Raw genomic sequence first — 19021 nt, 5'->3', positions numbered from 1 at the left:
TGTCCATGCACTTTAATTGCATCTAAAATGCAGTTAATGCTCCAACACCGGTTAAATCAAGACTAAAATTTTGGAAACACAATTAAAAAGCCATAATAAATGCTATCCCTCAGGAAGAGCTTCCATGAGAAGCCTAATCATGAAGGACACGCTATTTTATTAGAGAAGTGTTTTATATAATGGCCCTTTTCAGGCAATACATCTTCATACACTGCTTCCTGTGCCATGCATTTACTGAGCTGGAAAATTTAACAAAGTAATTGCAGGTGTGGTTATGGCTCGTGGTCTCATTTTTTGCCCTCGCTGTCTGACCTTAATGAATTGTGGCCTTTCCACAGCCACTTCCACTCCTCAAAGGACAGGCTCAAAAGGGGAAACCTGAGAGGGTAAATATTTTCTATAACAGGAAAATAGCAATCAATCCAGCCACACTGAAACTACCTACCTACATCATTCTTCAGTGGTTTTTTAAGTAACCTACCATTATATCACAGTAATATAATGTGGTTTTCTTTATTATGCAGCTTATCAAGATTAACTTAAGCTAATAAGTAATGAAGAGTACCTGTCTCAGTTTTATAAACCAATGTGTACAATGATATGGTCGTAATTGGCTCCAGAAATTGAGATTACAGAGAGAGAAACACAGGAGAGCATCTTAAAATTCTCTTGATATTAAAAATTCATGTAGGACTTACACCTTCAATTTATTTGAGAAAAAGGTGAGTCACATTCAGATTAACAGGACAGACATGCAACAGTGACAGGCATACCAATTCTCCTGAAGGCTTCAGGGCAAGAATGCTGGGCAGGAATTACAGATATATTACAGACTCCTGAAGGATTACAGATCACTGCATGACTCTACAAACCTCATCCTGAGCAAATTGAATCCTGCATTTAAGCCACAAAGACAACCATTACAGGAAACCAGTTTGCTCCATACCCATTGACAGGATCGACAACAATTCCTCTGGGGTGGGACATGTCTCCCTCCAACAAGGTTTTCCTGCTCTGAGCAGCTTTTTCCAGTCTGGCAACAGCAATGGTTTTCCTGTGGCCATCATTGGTCCAATACAGATTATTTCCAATCCAGTCCACTGCTATGCCTTCCACATTATCAAGATCTGTGGAGAGAAAGAGAACAGTAATGAGATTCACACTATTTATGTTCTATATGTACTAATGTTCACTATTTATTATGTGATATCTATGTCATGTTTTTAAAATTGCTTTTTTCCCTTATCTACTGAAGGCCCAAAGCAAATTACACATATTTGGTAGCAAGCAAAGTACCAACTAAACCTTGTTCACCTAAGAAAATAAACCTAAATTTTGTAAATCAGTCACAGGTGTAGAGATGACAATACGTCCTCTGAGACAAAATATGAGAAAGTTATTTGAAAAATAAGAAAATATTTTTAAAAAAGTGGCATGAGCTCAGGAGTCTTGCAAAAATGTGTTTTAACATTTTTATCCATATTTCTGATACACCTGAACATCACTTTTGGGAAACTATTTTTCCTTGTGGTTTAAGAAGCTGGAGGAAAGCAAAGGTATCAGAATGAGCTCTCTGGGACATGAAACAAGAGGATGACGAAGTTTCCAACCCAGCAACCACCTGGTCTCACAAGGATCACCCAAAGCACAGAACAACTGTGTTTGAGAGCAGTACAGCAGCTCCGTGCCAGCAGCTCAGCCAGCTTCCCCAGGCTGATGGACACTGCCAGTTTTATTTTTCATCTCTCAGGGCCCTTGCTACACGCTTTTGAAAAGAAAATGTCAGAGGAAATTGAAAGCTTCTGAAAGAGGAGAGTGGCCTTCGGTCTTAGATTGGTCAAGGAGGTTGAGAAAAGTGCTAAGAATGGAAGGGAAAAGAAGAGAGAATTTAACCAAAGACCTGGAGCCCAAGGCCCAGAGGAAAAGAAATCAAAAAACCAAAAAGCTGCTGAACAGAACAGGCAACACAGAGGAACCTGAGCTGTGCAAGAAATGTCCTACTGGGCTCTGAGGGGCCTCAGGAGATTTTGCTCAAGTCAAGAAACCACTGACATGAGTAAAATCAAGTTTGAGGACAAGGAGCTATTTGTTCAAAACTCATTTTTATCCTGTCTGACACAGGCAATTTGAGCTAAACACAGTTTTTATACTAATAAGATCAGATTTTATATTAAGAAGATCATCTTTTTAAGGAAAATATTTTGCTGATTTTTTGCTTCTTTGGGAGTCAAACCAGTCCAAATATGGACTGTATTGGTATCAGCAGCAAAACTGCTTGATTAGAATGCTGGACACCTCCTAAAATTTACAGGACTTTTGCTCCACATGTATTCAGCTTCATATAATTCTGTCTTTGAGCTACCTTGCTTCTGCAGGAATTTTGGAGCTAATGTGATTCTAAACAATATATAATTTAAGTCAAAAAAACCCTCATGGTAACTAGGTACTAAATATATCAGAAAGTTTGGGGGTTTTTTTAGGATAATTCTACAGCACAACCCTATAGAGATAAATTGCAATGGTGTTGTGGAGTTATAATTAAAAATTCACTTTTATTTCACTAAAAGCCTTAAATACATTAATTACTCTTCAAATGGGTTTCACCATTTCATCAAGTAGTAAACAGGAAGAAAACAATGGTCATTCCGCCACTCTTGTGTTGATTTGACCACAGGAATTTAGTCCTTCTGCAGTAAAGCCCTTTCAGCATAAAAGGGATGGGGCAATAAAAAAGCCTTGTGACCATTCTCCACTTGCTGACTGAAAAGTTAACATTTGTAATTCTAGAATTTCCACCAGAATTTTCCTACACACACTAATATGAGAGCTCCAAATGTGTTGAATATAGATGGGAGGTTTTTAAAAGCAGTTCTAGAGGCAGCAGTTTGCTACACTGCTTTTCAGTATAAAACAGAGAACAGGCACAACATGTGATTTGGTACAGAATGGCCAAGCTCACCAATGCTATGTGTAATAAATAGTGCCTCAAATGCTAGATTGACACAAAACCTGGTTGGAAAATAATTCTTCTATATATCAACCATCTAAACAGCTTCCAAAGAGTTTTACAGACTTACTGTGGCCTTGTTTAAGCAACAGGTTGACCATCTTGACTAATATTTACAAGTAAATGTTTTAAGAATTTTAGGGTCACAGCAAGCCCCCAAAAAATATTAGTGATACAAGGACAAGTAAAAAAAAAAAAACCCTGAGCTTGTGTACATGTTACATTCACTGAGCAGTATTTAGATTCATTTAAAAGATTCAGCGGTTTTTAAAAACTCAGACATTAAAATTGTCTGTGGTTTTTTTTTCCAATTTTTAATGTAAAAGACTGATTTTACATGCAAGTTTGAAAGGTTAATTATAATTCTTGTTGCTGGTGGGAGCACAGCACTGCTGCAGCTGTGCCACCAGCTCTAAGCCAGGCTGTGCTGGGGGCTGTCAAATTGTTATCAACACCACCCAGCAGTTTGCTTCCCAAAGTGAAGAAACAGAAATCACAGCTGAAACTGTATGGGAAATCAAACTCCAGCAGTGTGAGGTGCTCAGTGATCTCAATTCCCAGTCAACAGCTGCAGGATCAGGCTCTCATGTAGGCAAACTGTAATTATCTGAGCTGCAATGCTGTCTGAACAAGGGTATATATCCTCAAAAAAAACTGATAGTCACCAAAAAGAGGCAACTTTTAATCTGAGAAGTGGCACCTACCACAGCTAGAAGCTCTTAGCAGCATGCTGTTCAAAGCAAATATTACACCACCTCCTGACACACCTGATTTTCTGTAGTAGCCTTCCACCAAGGAATGATTTAATCTCTCCCTGCTGAGTTCGTGAGGGTTGACAAGAATAAAAGCTGAGGTGTTAGGGCTGGAGGCCATATTAATTTTTTAAATAATGAAAAATACATTAACAAATGTTCTTTAAAAATACTTTAAAGTTATGAAACTACACCAAGTTAGAACTAACAGTGGAAGCTCCTGGGAAAGGGGAGACTGACAGTGACATATTTTTTGTCTTTGCAAATAGAATCACCAAAAAATAAATCACCAGATAATCCACAGCTCTTTCAGTATTGCATTAATACTTTTGCTATCTTGTACTTATAAAGAGTAGACACTGCACTTAATCATTATTTACAGGAATATCACCAATTTGCTGGTTTGGCATACAAAGTTCATTCATGTTTGAGTAGGCCAACCCCAACCTGTTTGACCCCAACTTGTCTGACTCCAATCTGACACCTCTCAGCCAGGATGCTCCTTGCTAAACCTTTATAATATTTTAATTTACATATTTCCTGCTCCTTCCTCTACTCCATATTAGAACTACCTCCCTGTCAAATGAAATGCACAGTCAGGAAAGGAAAGTCAGCAATGGAAGATGTGGGATGTACATTATCCATTCCCGTGCTGGCAGTGAAATGAAGAATTACCGGAGTGACAGCTGAGCATTTGTTATTTTCTGAGACAAATGCCCTTTATTAACCATTCACCAGGGCAGGGTAAAGAGCCTGTCACTATTCCTTGCAACTGCTGCTGAAGGGATCTGTGTGCAGACTCTGAGGAGAGACCTTACACTGAAAGAGCATCATATCACTGCACAGAGGAGATGGCTCCTCAGAATTGTGCATTAAAACATGTCTTATGAATGACAGGGAGTGAGCATCCCTCTGCTGGAACAATGCTATTTTAGTTACTTTCACTGTCCTGAGCTTCCATTCACAAGTAAATATATGAAGCTCTCTGAAGGCTAAGATGAATATTTATGCTTCTTCTTAGATTGAGGACCAGAAAATAATTACTGTAGAATGAATTGCAGCTGAGGCAGTTGCTCCTCCTACTGAAGCAGTATTTCAGAGAAGGGTCCATAAAGGAAAACAAAATATAAATTGACAAACTGGAAGATTTTTTCACTACAACAACATTTGGTGTGATGAGATATGATTCTAAAACAAGGAGATTCAGTGTAGTGGGAGATATGGAAACTAAAGACTTGCTGGCATTTTCTCTTATTGCTATAATAAATGCTATAAGCATCTTAATTAAGGTTCTAATAAATGTTTAGGTCTAACTGTTGCTTCCAAATTCACAATGGAAAATGCATCAGGAAAGACAATGCTTTTTTCCTAATGAGTTTTCAATCACTACAGACAGTCTCATTGTGCCAAACTACTTGAATAAGCTCCAGAATCCACAGTGTGATCCAGGGTGGAGTGCAGAAGTCTTATAAAGTCCGCAAGGATTTGGGATGGCTCAACAAATATCCAGCTTCTGGAATGACACGGTGGAGAAATTGAAATTACTCACCAGTCGTGAGCTTAAATGGACACAGTAAGAATCCACAATAGTGACTTAACCAAACTTTACATTTCTGCCCTCAGTTAAAAAAAAAAAAAAAAAAAAAAAAAGAAAAAACAAGAGGCTGTAAAAACATATCTCCAATTCTGTTCAAGGTCAAATTTGTGTCTGTTTTCCACGGGAGACCCAAAAAACCCCTTTATATTATCTGCAAATGTCAGTTCAACTTCTCAGTAGTGAGCATCTCTGAATGTCACCAGCACTGAGCATCACCCACCGTCCTTGAGGATTGTTTCTCTCTCTGTGCCATCAATTTTCTGTCTTCCAATCAGGAAACTGGTGGTATCAGCAAAGTAAATGTAATTGGTTTCAGCGTGGAAGTCCAGAGCACGAGGATTGACCAGGTTCTCGATGGGGATCATGTACTCGTCTGACATTCTGGTATTCAGGTCCATGCCCCGGATTATTCCCGGCCGCCCCTTCCCATAGAAAAGAAACAATTCATTCTTTGGTCCTGCAAAAGAAAGATTACAAACATAAGCAACTGATGCTGCCTAATCTTCTTCACAGTGCATAATGTCCCTGTTTAATTAACTGGCATAATTAGTGGGGAGCAGGAGCCTTATTCTATACCAAAAACTAAACTTCCATATATTCTGAAGGTATCTAGATTTAAAAAATAAACAAACAAAACCTCAAAAAATAGAAAAAAAAAACAAACCCAAAAAAACCCCCAGCTAATTCCATTACCTTATTCAAAATACAAGTTACTTCAGTGAGGTCCTTACATCTAATTATTTTTTTGTGTAAAATTTCACACTGAAAAAGCAGCTGTCGATCACAGAATAACTTTGCACCTGCTGTGACGTGGACATCTATAGCTCTGTAGACATTTAATTTTACAATTCATTAGGATCTATCAAGGTAATGTTGACCATGACTGAAGTAATCTTAAAATCTAATAACACCATGAAGGCCAGCATATGTAAAATGCTTTTTTTCACCCAAAGTTTCTCAGAATCAAACAACAAAAAAGATTAAATTTCTTTAAGATTGAAAGGAATAAAACAAACCAACATACTCAGTTCGTTCCAGCTGAGGTAGAACACATGGATATCAAAAGTTCGTATTTCGAAGATTTTTATAATTTAAATAATTAAGGTGATTACAAACAACTGGAACTTAGCAAAGTGATTTTCTTTCCTTAAAGATACTTATCCTTAGAGCCTTAATGCTATCAATATACCTCTTAAAATTCTCTCTACATTTTTCCTGCTGGCTCTCTGGATTTTTTGATGGAATTGTCAGTGAAAACTCCATCAGGTTTGACTGAGGTCAAATAAATCAATCTACCAGCATCCATCAGAGTATCTAACTGCATGTCTCTTATCTGAACTAAAATCAAAACCAGTAAAAAAAAACAGGCATTCCCCAAAACTCCTGTTGGCTGTAGGTGACCAAGAGACTGTGCACATGTAACCTTAGGTATAACCACAGCTGCACAAATCACATTTGTTTTCACAGGGTATTCTGAGAAAAACCTTGATTTGTTCACATCAATGTTCTGCTTTTGTGCTCTAAGTTGATTGTATGGGTGGAAATTGTAGCAGTACCTTTCTGCTGTGAAAAGCAAATAAATAAAGAGTGAGGCTGATTAATGTAAAGCTTTTGATAATTTTAGCATTCTTTGAGCATTCCAGGTTTAACCTGTCACTCCTGTGAATTCAGCCAAATCAAACAATGTTAAGGGAATGAAAGGAGCATGTGAACAAAATGTCAGGTACACGTTAAAAGTGTGTAATATTATATAGTGGAAAACTTAGAGTTTAATGTTTTAGAACATAGTAATATATATAAAGTAAGATAGAAGTTAGGTTTTTCTTTACCTTTGTTATGAATTTAAGTAGTATTGTAATTAATAAATTGTAATTAGATAATAATAAAAATTACTATTAATTGTATTTAATAAAAATGCTACTATTTATATTATTATATGTCTATATTAATGGTTATAAGTAATTATTGGGTTAAAAGTAGAAATAATTTAAGTATTATTTTTTTACTTAGTTCATCTTTAAAAAATTAATTAAAAGTATAACTCCATTTTTAGTTAGTTAGAGTATTGTAAAAATCACAGCTTATGAGACTATAATATAGATATAGATATATAGAGAGACTATAATATAGATATAGTTAGTTATCTATATAATATAGATAAGAATTAATAAACATTTGAATTTCAACAAAAAATACTGTCTCGCACATTTAACTTGATACAAACTTTACCCCAGAGCAGCCCATGTGATTTGCTAGAGAACACCCAGAACCATCCCCTGGATTATTGCAGGCTGGCAGCCTGTGACCCCAAGGACATACTTTTGCATGACCTGCCATCACTCCCCAGGATGAAGCCGGTCCTGCAGCGACAGGTCCTTGCTTTGTGGCTGCTGCTGAGCAGGCAGATGTGGGAGCATCCCCCTGGCATCCCAGATGGATCCAACTCACACGCGTGGCTTCTGACTATGGCGAGGGAAAAACAGCTCAGATCATTGAAAGCAAGGCAATGACATCAGCACGGAGAGGGGTTAGACAAAAGTAATACATGAGGAAAGGGGGTTTGTGTCACAAGAAATCCCTCCCCAAAATATAACTGCTAAGGAAGGTGTTTTTTAAAGATGCTAAGCAGGCAGATGTGGGAGCATCCCCCCGGCATCCCAGATGGATCCAACTCACACGCGTGGCTTCTGACTATGGCGAGGGGAAAACAGCTCAGATCACTGAAGGCAAGGCAATTACATCAGCATGGGGAGAGGTTAGACAGAGGGAAAATGCAATAAAAGGGGGTTTGTGTCACAAGAAATCTTTCCCCAAAATATAACTGCTAAGGAAGGTGCTTTTTAGAGATGGTTTTGCGGCTGCTGCTGAGCAGGCAGATGTGGGAGCATCCCCCCAGCATCCCGGATGGATCCAACTCACACGCGTGGCTTCTGACTATGGCGAGGGGAAAACAGCTCAGATCATTGAAGGCAAGGCAATTACATCAGCATGGGGAGAGGTTAGACAAAAGAAAACCATAAAGACAGGTGGTTTGTGTCACAAGAAGTCTTTCCCCAGGATAGAATGTGTGGCATTCACATTCTCTGAAAAAATTCCTTCACCCAGGATTTTTCTCCTGAGAAGCCTCAGAGAAAAGGAAAACAATTTTTATCTCATTTGCTTCTCCTGTGTTGTGCTCATGTAGAATGTGTTTGGAGATTGTTTACCCACAGGTGATTGTTTCACTGGATTCTGGTGTCAGTTGTTTTGACTCTTTGGCCAATCAGTGCTAAAAGTCATTATTATCTTTTTAGCATTGAGTAAGTATCCTTTCTGTATTCTTTAGTATAATATAGTTTAATATTCTCTAATATAATATAGTATAATAAAGTAATAAATTAGCCTTCTGAGAACATAGAGTTAGATTCATCATTCCTGCCTGCATTGGGGATCCCTGCAAATACAATATATAACTGCTAAGGAAGTTGTTTTTTAAAGATGCTATCCAAGCCATGCCAACAAATCCCAGGGCTATGGAGCCGTGCCTGTGGCTGTGTGCAGTCACCCCTTTGTGAAAGAGCTCCTGCACTGCATTTTCTGGGCAGGGCTTCCCTGGGGCTGCTGACACTTCTCCCCTTTTCCATTTGCTGCTTGGGTTCATGGGGTTGGTTGGGGTTTTCTGAGAACAGAGTTCAACCCATGCCCACACAGTCTGGCATTCCCTCTACTCCATTAGACAGCACCTTTCAGGGCAGACAAATATGCTGAAACTGAAAACAGAACAAACCTTGTAGAATTCTTCCATATCTATAGAATCACAGAATGGTTTGGGTTGGAAGGGGCTTTAGTGCCCATTTTATTCCAAATCCCTGCCATTGGCAGGCACACCTCCCACTAAACCAGAATGTTACAAGCCCCATCCAACCTGGCTTTGAACACTTCCAGGGATGGGGTGCAGATTTGTATAGTTGGGATATAAATCCAGCTGAAGAAGTCAAAGAATTCCTTTTCTTTGATTTCATATTTCCAAATGCATGCTTCTGTATTAGCAGCCTAATTTTTTTTTTAACTGTTTAAGGCAATATGCTGAGGAAACAACACCTACCAGGATATGTTACATTTCATAAGCTGGCTTAAACCAGAAAAGAGTATTCACAAAATGTTATGTTTTTCCTACTTTACCTCAAGCTTTTCAGGTTTGTTTCTTTTAAAATAAAGCAATCAAGTGGTTTAGGGTCGATAAGGTTAAAGGTAGTACAAAAACTCCACCAAGCTGAGACAGCTGTTACAGAGAATCTTGACAAGCAACAAACATGTCCATTCAAAACAAAAGGAGTAGAGGAGTAATCACAGGATGTAATAAAAGATTACACTGTGCTCATGTCTCTCCTCTACTCAACCTCCCTGACTCCCTCAGGAGTACGAGAGGGATGATTATAGCAAAGAAAGAGTCTTTGCAGCCTCCTTCAGACATTGACATCTGCAAATCAATGTCCTCAGCTCCAGGGTGAAAATTAGTTCACCCACTCTACATCAATTTAGAGTTTGTTCCCACTTCACAAACTTCTTCAGAAGCAGCCATTCTGTTTAGAAACATCGACACTGAGAATTGATGTGTTGGCTTTTCTGTCTAAGCAGTCATGGCAACAATTTATTGTTATCAGTCATGCCAAAAACATCCCCATAAAGCGTCATGATAAACATTTTGGATCTTGCTATCTCTCCACAAAGTTCCCAGAGCTCCCACTGATGTTCTGCATACAGAAAGGATGAGAACAGATTACAGTCATACAGACCTCAGAAACTGCTGTTTTACCAAAAACTTCTGAGATAAAAAAGAGTTCTTTCATTCTAGATGAAAATGAAGATTTCTTTCACAGATGGCAAAGCTGGTATTTACACAAAGCAAGGACACTGACAGAATTTCCCCATCTCACCAGGGAGAGCTTGGCTGCCCACATCTCTGAGCCTTTTTGGCAGTCCCAAAGATGGGAGCCCACCTGAAGTGTGAGTCTGTCTGAAAAGCAGACCCAGAGATATCAGGAATGTCTGAGGTCTGAGACCCTAAGCATGGGGACAACACTGGACATCCAACAATCCTGAAGGTGTCAAATTCTCAGAGCGCTGAGTGCCACAATGTGCAGAGCAGGGCGGGCTCTTGGGCAGCTCTCCAAACTGAATTCTCTGGAAAGGGTTGAGTTGGAGCTTGGGAAAAGTAGAACAAATACACAAAGCTCAAGGAACTCAACGTTGTGCCACAAGGACAAATTTTCATGCCATCTTCTCAGATACTTTTTTCTGGTAGGACCTTTTTGAATGCACAAGCCCTCACTATCTGGTTTTGTGCTTTCTGGAGAGAGGAAATGTGATCTTACCTGCTGCTTGAGTTCTCTTCTGGAACACACGGATCTCTTTGGCATCGTCCAGCCTGGCAAGAGCCTGGACATCAGTACCATTGTACCTGTGGATTCGTAAAATGCTGAGGTTGTCTGAATTTACTGTGTACAAATAGTTCTCAAACACTGCCAAGCCACAAAGATGCCTAATCTGGAAAAGAAACAAATGGTATCATTATTTTAGCTCAATATTTGAGGCATTTCTGGGAGTTGTAAATGTCAAACACTGCTGTGGATTGTATGTGATAAACTGCACAAAAGGCTTTCTGAGTACTTGCAAATAATAAACACAAATTACACTAAAAGTATAGTGTAGTCTGAAATTTATAATTAGAAAAGCTTTGTACAAAAAAGGTAGAAAATTCAAATTATTTAGCAATCTAAATTCCTTTACTCTACAAATTATTGTTTCTTTGTTTTTTAAATTAAAATCTACATTCTTGAAGTGCAATAGCTAAATTAGTATTAACTAATGATCATTAACTAATAGTAACTAAGGTAAATTAACTTATTAACTAAGAAATATACCAAACTTAGAAATTTAAAACACAGTTCATAGTTGTAATTGATCCATTCTTTAAAACTATTTTATTATCAAATCAGGGCAAATGGTGCAAGATATACCTGCTGAATATTTTCTTGAGAAAATATTTCATAATAAATAAATTCTGTGAGCTCTGCTGTGTTCCTGTTGTTTTGGTGTCTCTGAATATGGTGGTGGCCACTTGGCAGTGCTTGCTTATCAAAAAGTGAATTCTAAAATTGTGATAATCTCTGATGTGTCTTGTACATTGATAAAAAATTACCTAATAGCTGGTAGTTAGACAATCACAACTCAAACACAAAGTGGTCAATAATTTAGAGGTTGTGCTTGATTTATAGATTTAGAAAATGTAAAGTATCTCACTGGCAATTTTGAAAACTGAACAAATTAAAGAAAATGCTTTTGGCAGATGTTCCAATATTCACAGGCTGAATATCTTATTACTTTAACCATTCAACTGCTCATCACAAAGTATTTACTTATCTCATTCACTCCCAAATTCAGACACACGTCACAAAAACCCAACCCAAATAAAAAAACCCTGTTGTGCATCAAGTATTTCAGTCATTCTGGAAATTATAGCACAGTTGGCCAAGTCTTGCCATTGTATTCTGTTTTCACCCAGAAAAAGGAATAATTATTGACATCATTGGAAGCATTTGATGAGGACCCAATAGAAATTCAATGCAATTATAGTAAGATGGAAAATAAAATAGCCTTGAAAATAAAGCCACATCTGTACCAAACTCTGGAATTCTCCCCTGAATTACAATCCTTCCTTTCTTATTTCCATTTGCACTCATGGAAATCTTTATCATTTATCTCCCATGAGTGTTTCTTTATTAAAACTATTAAAGCTATGTGGCTAATTTTGCAATGCTTTTAAGATTGATCTAATTATTTGTATTAATTTTTTAATTTCTTGGATTTTCTACATCTCATGAAGCTTTCCAGCAGCTCTGTGCATGAGTGAAAACATTACTGGTTTGTCCTTTGAACGCCAGGAAGGCTGTCAACCACAGAGTCCAGTTTTGTTTGGAAAATACATCTTCAACATGCTTGAACTTACACAATAAACTTTAGTCCCTAAAAATTCTTGGGGACAGTTTTATGGTCTGCTGTTTATTTGGACTAATGAGGAGTGATTTGGAGAACAGTCATTCTATATCATGGCATATGCAGCACAAAACATGCTGAATTTAGCAGCTCTTCATTTGAGTGGAAAGACAATCAGTGCCACTTGTGACTACAGGGAGAGGCCAAACTTCTTAACCCTTCATCCTTATCAAAAAACAGAGATGTCATTTTTTTAGCTAGTTTTGAGAAAAGTTCCTCTGAACTTGATAAAGTATCCCTTTTTGCATCTAAATTTCAGCAAGAAGAGAAAGAACAAGCATCTCTTCTATGGCATAAGTACAGCTCAGTTAGAAGCCTATAAAGGTATTTTTTAATGGCTTCTGAAAATGATTTTAGCTTTTAAAATATCTAATGCAAAACGATACTTAAAAAAACAAAAACAAAAAACCCAAAAGTTTTCAAGACCTCTTCCAGAACTTAAAGACTGGGGATAGATTGGCAAAAATAGGAAGGTTTTGCCAAACTACCACTTAGACTGCTTTTTGTCACATTTTCTACCTCTTTTTAGTTAACAGTCTAACCAGTTGCATTTTGCTAAACACTGATTGCTTGGAAGCTACAAATGACAGAAGAACTGGTAAAATGTTTCTTCTTTATGCACATTTTTACATTCCCTGTTTAACCTCGGGAAGAAATATATGTAGACTTGGTGCCCACACCTGGCAGTCCAGGTAGTGACCAGAACAGTTTGGTCTTTGCAGATTTTACCTGGATTTACATAAAACTCACAAGTGCCAGAGAACTTTTCCACTCTCCAGGCTAATGAACTGAAATGCTCCTGCTCTAGGACTCACAGTCCCAGAGTTTGTATTTATGACTCTGAACATCAGGATCAGCTGTGAAAAGCATCACTGCCACCAACAAAAATAAGATTTAAGGGCATCCATATTAGTCTGAATGGGTGAATAGCTTTTGCTATTCTATTTCACATTATTGTGCCTGTTAGTCTCTCCTTCCTGAGTGGGTAAGGACATATTGTCATGAATGATTTATCACCCTGCACCTTTCCACCCCAGATTTTCCCTCCTGAAGTCTTTAACAATGGTAACTTACAAGGTGCATTGTTAATGAGATTCTGCTTGGGAATATTGATAAGTTGCAAAATTGCTAAATTGCAGATAAACCAAAACATGTAGCTGCATCTTTTAAATTCCAACACATCTGAATTAAAAAGGTTAAAAATCATGAAATTCCTGTAGCTGCTAGCATTGTGTGCATTCATTCATTGATATTATTATTTTTTACTGATTTACAAATAAATACCTACTTGTCTGCCTTTAGTTATTGTTTGCCTCCTTCTCCCCTGATAGTCAACAACTTCCACACTCTCCAGATATATGTCAAGCCAGTACACATATTTATTGATGAGGTCTAGTGCCAGAGCAGTTGGCTGTTCAATTTTTGAGTCTACTATCCTCGTCCTGTTCATTCCATCCATGTCACATCTCTCCACCTTGGCAGCGTTCCCGTAGTCTGTAAAGAAAAGCTTGCTGTTGAAAGAAAATAAGATGTTGTAAGTTTTAAAGGGTGTGAGCAGAGTGCAAATCTCCTGCTGGCTCTGGAAAAAGGAAGTCTTCATTCTTTGTCATTTCAATTTCCTATATACCCCATAATTATTTTTAAAATTCACCATATCTTCTAACAAATTAACAATTACACAGAATTATCTTTCAAATGTAAAGCACAGAAGTTCTAAATGCATTTCCTTACAAAACAGATGCACCATGTAACACTCTAAAATTACCATCTTAAATTCATTTTTAACCATTATTTGTAAAGAATGGTAGGATAGTTACAGATAACAGTGACAAAAGCACAAAGCACTCAGGTTGTCTGGAGAACAGTTATTGCACATCAGCTATAACAAATACAGGGATCCCCACTGCCAGGTGCTTTAACATCTATTTCTGGAGGAGCTGCTTTAGTCTGTAGTACATTTGTCCCCAGCCTTGGAAAGGTGCTCAGGTTTCAAAATGTTTCCACAAATCCAGTGAGTCATTCCATGCAGGAATAATGGGAAACTATCAAAGGCTTAAAACTGCTGCTAAAGCTCCCTAACCCAATGCCTGATCAGCATTCACTGGCTTTAGCAAATCAATTCTGATTAACCCAACGATATTTTAACAGGATTACCTATTTGTGAGAACAAATTACACTTGCAGGCTGAGGACCACCTTGCCATGACTTTAACATGCTCTAAAGAATAATCTGATTCCAGGCTGAACGTTACTGAAACCAGTTTGAGAACAAGGATTTCATTATCCAAATGAAGTGAATTATCTCCTAGTTATTACCACTAATGGGAATAACTTTGGATCAACAGCACATAAAACTTCAGATATCTTTATGTGACAGAGCAGTAATTTATAGCCTTGTAACTTCTCATAAAAATCAGTTTTGGGCTATTTGCTGAACAGCAGAATGAAATCCATATCCTTTATTTTTAGTCTTCAAATAAACAAGAGTACACTTTAGAGGTAAAGTGTTTCAAGTGCAAAAAATACAAATAAAATAGAAAAAAAACTACACAACAACTTTTTAAAAAAGTAAAGGCATTAGAATAATCTATAGTCTATGTGCAGGAGCTGTCAAATGCCAAAATGAATTGATCTCAGAATCATAAAATAGGGCTGGAGGAGACTTTGAAAGGTCATGTAGTCCATCACCAGGCCATAAGGCAGAATAAACTTTACCTGTAACATTCCTGAGGGATAACTCCATTCCTGACAGGGATTTCTATTTATCAAAACAATTCTGAATTCCTGTCCTGTCCTTCATTGTCATTCTTTATCCCAGCTGTACTCTAAGAATATATTTAAAAACACACACTTAACATCCAGGTCTATATAAATCAAAATGTCCGTAGTACAGAATATTTGCAAAGTAAAAATCATGCCTGAAAAGTAAAAGTAATTTGGACTGAAAAGAGAAAAAAAAGTGTATATAGCAGTATATACACTTATTTATGTATGTATTCAGATCATCAGAAATAACAAGGCCAACACCTATATATATTTAAAATAAGTTGTTAAAATGTTATATGTACTCCAGACCACAATCTGTACTTCTGGGGATTTGATTTATGTTATTTAATGGAACTTTGTATCTCAATATTCAATAATTCAAATAAAGTTCATTTTGGAATCATAGTACCAACTGGGTTTGCTGGGATCAGACACTCATGTATAAATAAATATATAAACACACATTTATGTAAATACACATCCAGACACACAGCACTTACAAACACCTGAAGTTTGACTTGACACTGCCTCTTCTGCATAGTGTTTGGTTTAATTAATAAATTAATATTTCTAAAGATTAAATAAAAAGTTGAAAAGAAATATATATATATATATATATTAGCTTTTACAACAAGACTATCTTTTCAGATCAGACAATAAATAAAATGATTGTATGTCAATAGCAAAAAGATCCAGTAAGGAATATCTAAGAATTAAGAATATATAAGAATTTAAGAAGTTGCTCCAGCTTTGTGGAATAGGGGGTCAATTTCTTTATTTTCCTCAATATCTGCCTTATATTAACATCATTTGTGCAAGTTATCATGACTTCATGTGTAAATTACACTCTTTTTACTCTAAAAAATCATTATTCTTCTCCTTCAGACTGACAAAAATGAAACTTTATAATTAAAGGAAGAGGTAAAAGACAGAACAAGAAAGTAGTTCCCTAAGTGCTGCTGCATGATCAAAGTGCTCTGAAAATTAAATTAAGGAAATTAAATGCTTTAGTGTGTAATCTTTAAATGCAGCTCTGTATTTAATGACCAATGCAGATTTCTAGAGCGAGGTTTAAAGCAGAAGTGCATTTCTAACACAGGAAGTTGACCCACAATTACACTGTGGTGTCTTTGCCTTGGGAGCTCTAAAGGATGCACTGTACAATATTTATTTCAGCTCTAGGCTGATTTTTGTGCTCACAAATGGTGCTGGGTTTGCCTTTCCATTTTCAGCAGAGGGCAATGAAATCTTTTATCCATTCACAGAGCAATTTTGGGAGGAAAACTGAGTGTGCATGTCCCTGCAGAGCCCAGCTCAGGGCACTGGGGCTGACAGAGAGCTGAGTCCGCTGCAGCCTTCATTTCCTGCCAATGGGGCTAATTGATTGCTAATTGAGGCTGCTGCAACAGCACAAATGTTGGCACTAAACTGACTTCTGTTAAGGCAGGTTATCTTTTGAAAGCTATAGACCATGTGTGAAAATTCTGAATTCTGCCTCTAGTTAATCAACAACGAAAAGGGGAATATTCAATTCCTGGTGCTTTGCAGGACTTGATGAAGTCAAGTATTAAACGCAAAAGAATTCTGTTGTTTTGACTCTTCCAGAATGGTTTCACTGTGGTCCCAGCAGTTAGGAAGCTCCATCTAATAACTAATGGCGTTATCTTCCAGGCTGAATTACACAGACTGATTTCTGCAGCAGTTTATTTGGCTTAAACAGCTATTTTCACCCGTCCCCCTCTCCAGAGCTATTTCTAGATGGAAATCAAATTCTTTCCCTCTGCCTAGCAGCTAGAGATAAGCAAGGCAAGGCAAAACACCTTCTTTCACAGGACAGGCCCTTTCTGCTGCCCTCCTGTGCAGTTATTCCAATTTTAGGTCAGTGATTTACAGGCATGGCCAGCACTGGGGTTGCTGTTCCAGAGCTGAGTTCCCTGGGGTCTGCACAGCACCCAGCACCAGCTGGAGTCTCGGCCACCCCTGGATGACATTTGCTATTTTCACGGCTCTGTTACACTGCTGATATAAACTCTTCCTTCCCTCTATTACGTGCACCCTCCTCAGTCTAACAACTGAGTCTTAAAAAGTGATGGCTGGGGCTTTTCCAGAGAGTTTGGTTCCAGCTAGGAATAAATACACAGGGACTATTCTGTCCACATCTGAGCAAGGACAACTCTCCAGCCTTTTCAAATAATCCTCCCTGACAAACCCACTGACTAAAAACAGCAGTAAATGCTACTAAACAGAACTAATTCCAGAGGAACAGAACTTCCCAGTCCCTGCTCTCACATTCATCTTTCCTTCATTATCAAGCCTCAAAAATATGTAAGGAGGGCCTCAAAAGGGTTGTTGTTCTCCCTACAGACATCTGTAAGATAGTCACTGCCTTAGCTCACCTGCCAGACCCTTATCACCACTGGTTTTGCCCAGAACCTTCTCTCTCATCAGTTAGTTTTGTTTCCCAAGCTTTCACTCACCCCGTTCATAATCCACCTATTTAATTAGCAGAGAAAGAATTGTTTTTTCCTATAAAGCTACATTTGGGCACTTGCATGACTGAAAACTGCTAATTTCTAATGCACCTAAGATGCTAAACACTACAGAACAATCAGAGTTTGGGGAGCAAAAATAAAAATTCTGGATCTCCTTGACAAAAAAACAATGAAATATTATAGGAAGCAAATTAGTAAAGTATATATAGAAAAAGAGGCAAAGTTACTGCTATGGACAAGACCTAACTAGACTAAAGTAGATAATTCCTAGCACACCTCAACACAAGTCATGAGTGGAAAGGACAGGTTTTAATTTTCAGAAATTACACTGAGAGGATAACTTTCAAGACAGAAGGAAACTAAAGATATTGAGATGATCTTAGCAAAATGAACAAGTCACAAAAGGTTAGAGGCTTTTTACCTATTTAGGAGCAGGATTATGATGTGGGGAAAAATTTTGAATTGGAATTAAGAGGAATGCTGTGCAATTTAATTGGTTTGAAGCATAATGAGAACAGCATTGGCATTGAGTGGCACCATCCAGATTTACTGCAGGACAAATAAGATAGCTAAAATTGTGGGGACTGGTGAACAAGGAACCTGCTTCAGAGGAGGTGATCAAAGCAGCTAATTAAAAGGACTGTGTGAAAACACCCCTGGGGTTCTCTGCAGCCTGTGCTATGAGAATCCACTGACTGCATTCTCAGAATGGAACTGCCACACAGTCCTATGTCTGATTTCTACTGCATTTCAAAAAATGAAAGTGATTTGATTTAGTTTACATCACATAAAATTAATAATTAGCTTTATAGCATGGTCCAGAAGCATTTTTAATTCTGATTATTTTTAGGTTGGTTTCTGGGTTCAGCAGTTTTCCTTTTCATCCACATCTAAACCAAAAGAAATAGGTCACCCTCAGATTTGACCCATTTTTGGTAATAAATGATCCATGGCTGTCAGTGTCCTAGACAGATTTTAGGAACTTGAAGAGCACTGTTTGCTAGACACACATACATTGACAACAATTCTCAGGTTTGGGACAAAGGGAAATTTTTCCCCAGAGGAGGAACTGAAATACCACTGGATTTGAGTATTTGGGTTTCTCTTTCCTCTTCCGGCTTCTTTCCAGCACCAGGCAGCATCCATCACCTGGAGGATAATTTCCAACACTATTTTGGGGGGTTAGAAACTCTCTGGCTCTCCAGCAAAGTGCCTTATATTTTTTTTTGTAACTGATATTGGAAGGAAATATGGAGTGGATGTTTTTGTGCTGCACGGGAGTGAAATTCTATTAAAGTTCCTCTGTGATTTCTGCAGCGCAAAGGAGGACATATGTTCCAAATGTTCCTGGCATTTTGGAAATCTAGCAGTGA

General features: G+C 37.8%; 1 protein-coding gene across 6 annotated transcripts in view; it reads right to left on the bottom strand.

Moving 5' to 3' along the window:
• Positions 1 to 19021, bottom strand: part of LRP1B (LDL receptor related protein 1B) — a 639076-nt gene that overhangs the window by 215832 nt on the left and 404223 nt on the right. For all 6 annotated transcript variants that reach the window (XM_074547868.1, XM_074547870.1, XM_074547871.1 and 3 more), the window contains exons 8-12: positions 13680 to 13902; positions 10711 to 10882; positions 7676 to 7819; positions 5577 to 5813; positions 947 to 1127 (exon numbers count right to left, since the gene is read on the bottom strand). In XM_074547868.1, the coding sequence (XP_074403969.1) occupies positions 947 to 1127; positions 5577 to 5813; positions 7676 to 7819; positions 10711 to 10882; positions 13680 to 13902 (957 nt within the window). The remainder of the gene's footprint in view (positions 1 to 946; positions 1128 to 5576; positions 5814 to 7675; positions 7820 to 10710; positions 10883 to 13679; positions 13903 to 19021) is intronic.

This window comes from Zonotrichia albicollis, chromosome 10 (genome assembly GCF_047830755.1).
Source record: "Zonotrichia albicollis isolate bZonAlb1 chromosome 10, bZonAlb1.hap1, whole genome shotgun sequence".
In the NCBI taxonomy this organism is placed as follows: domain Eukaryota; kingdom Metazoa; phylum Chordata; class Aves; order Passeriformes; family Passerellidae; genus Zonotrichia; species Zonotrichia albicollis.
This window is presented reverse-complemented; position numbering and strand designations above follow the sequence as displayed.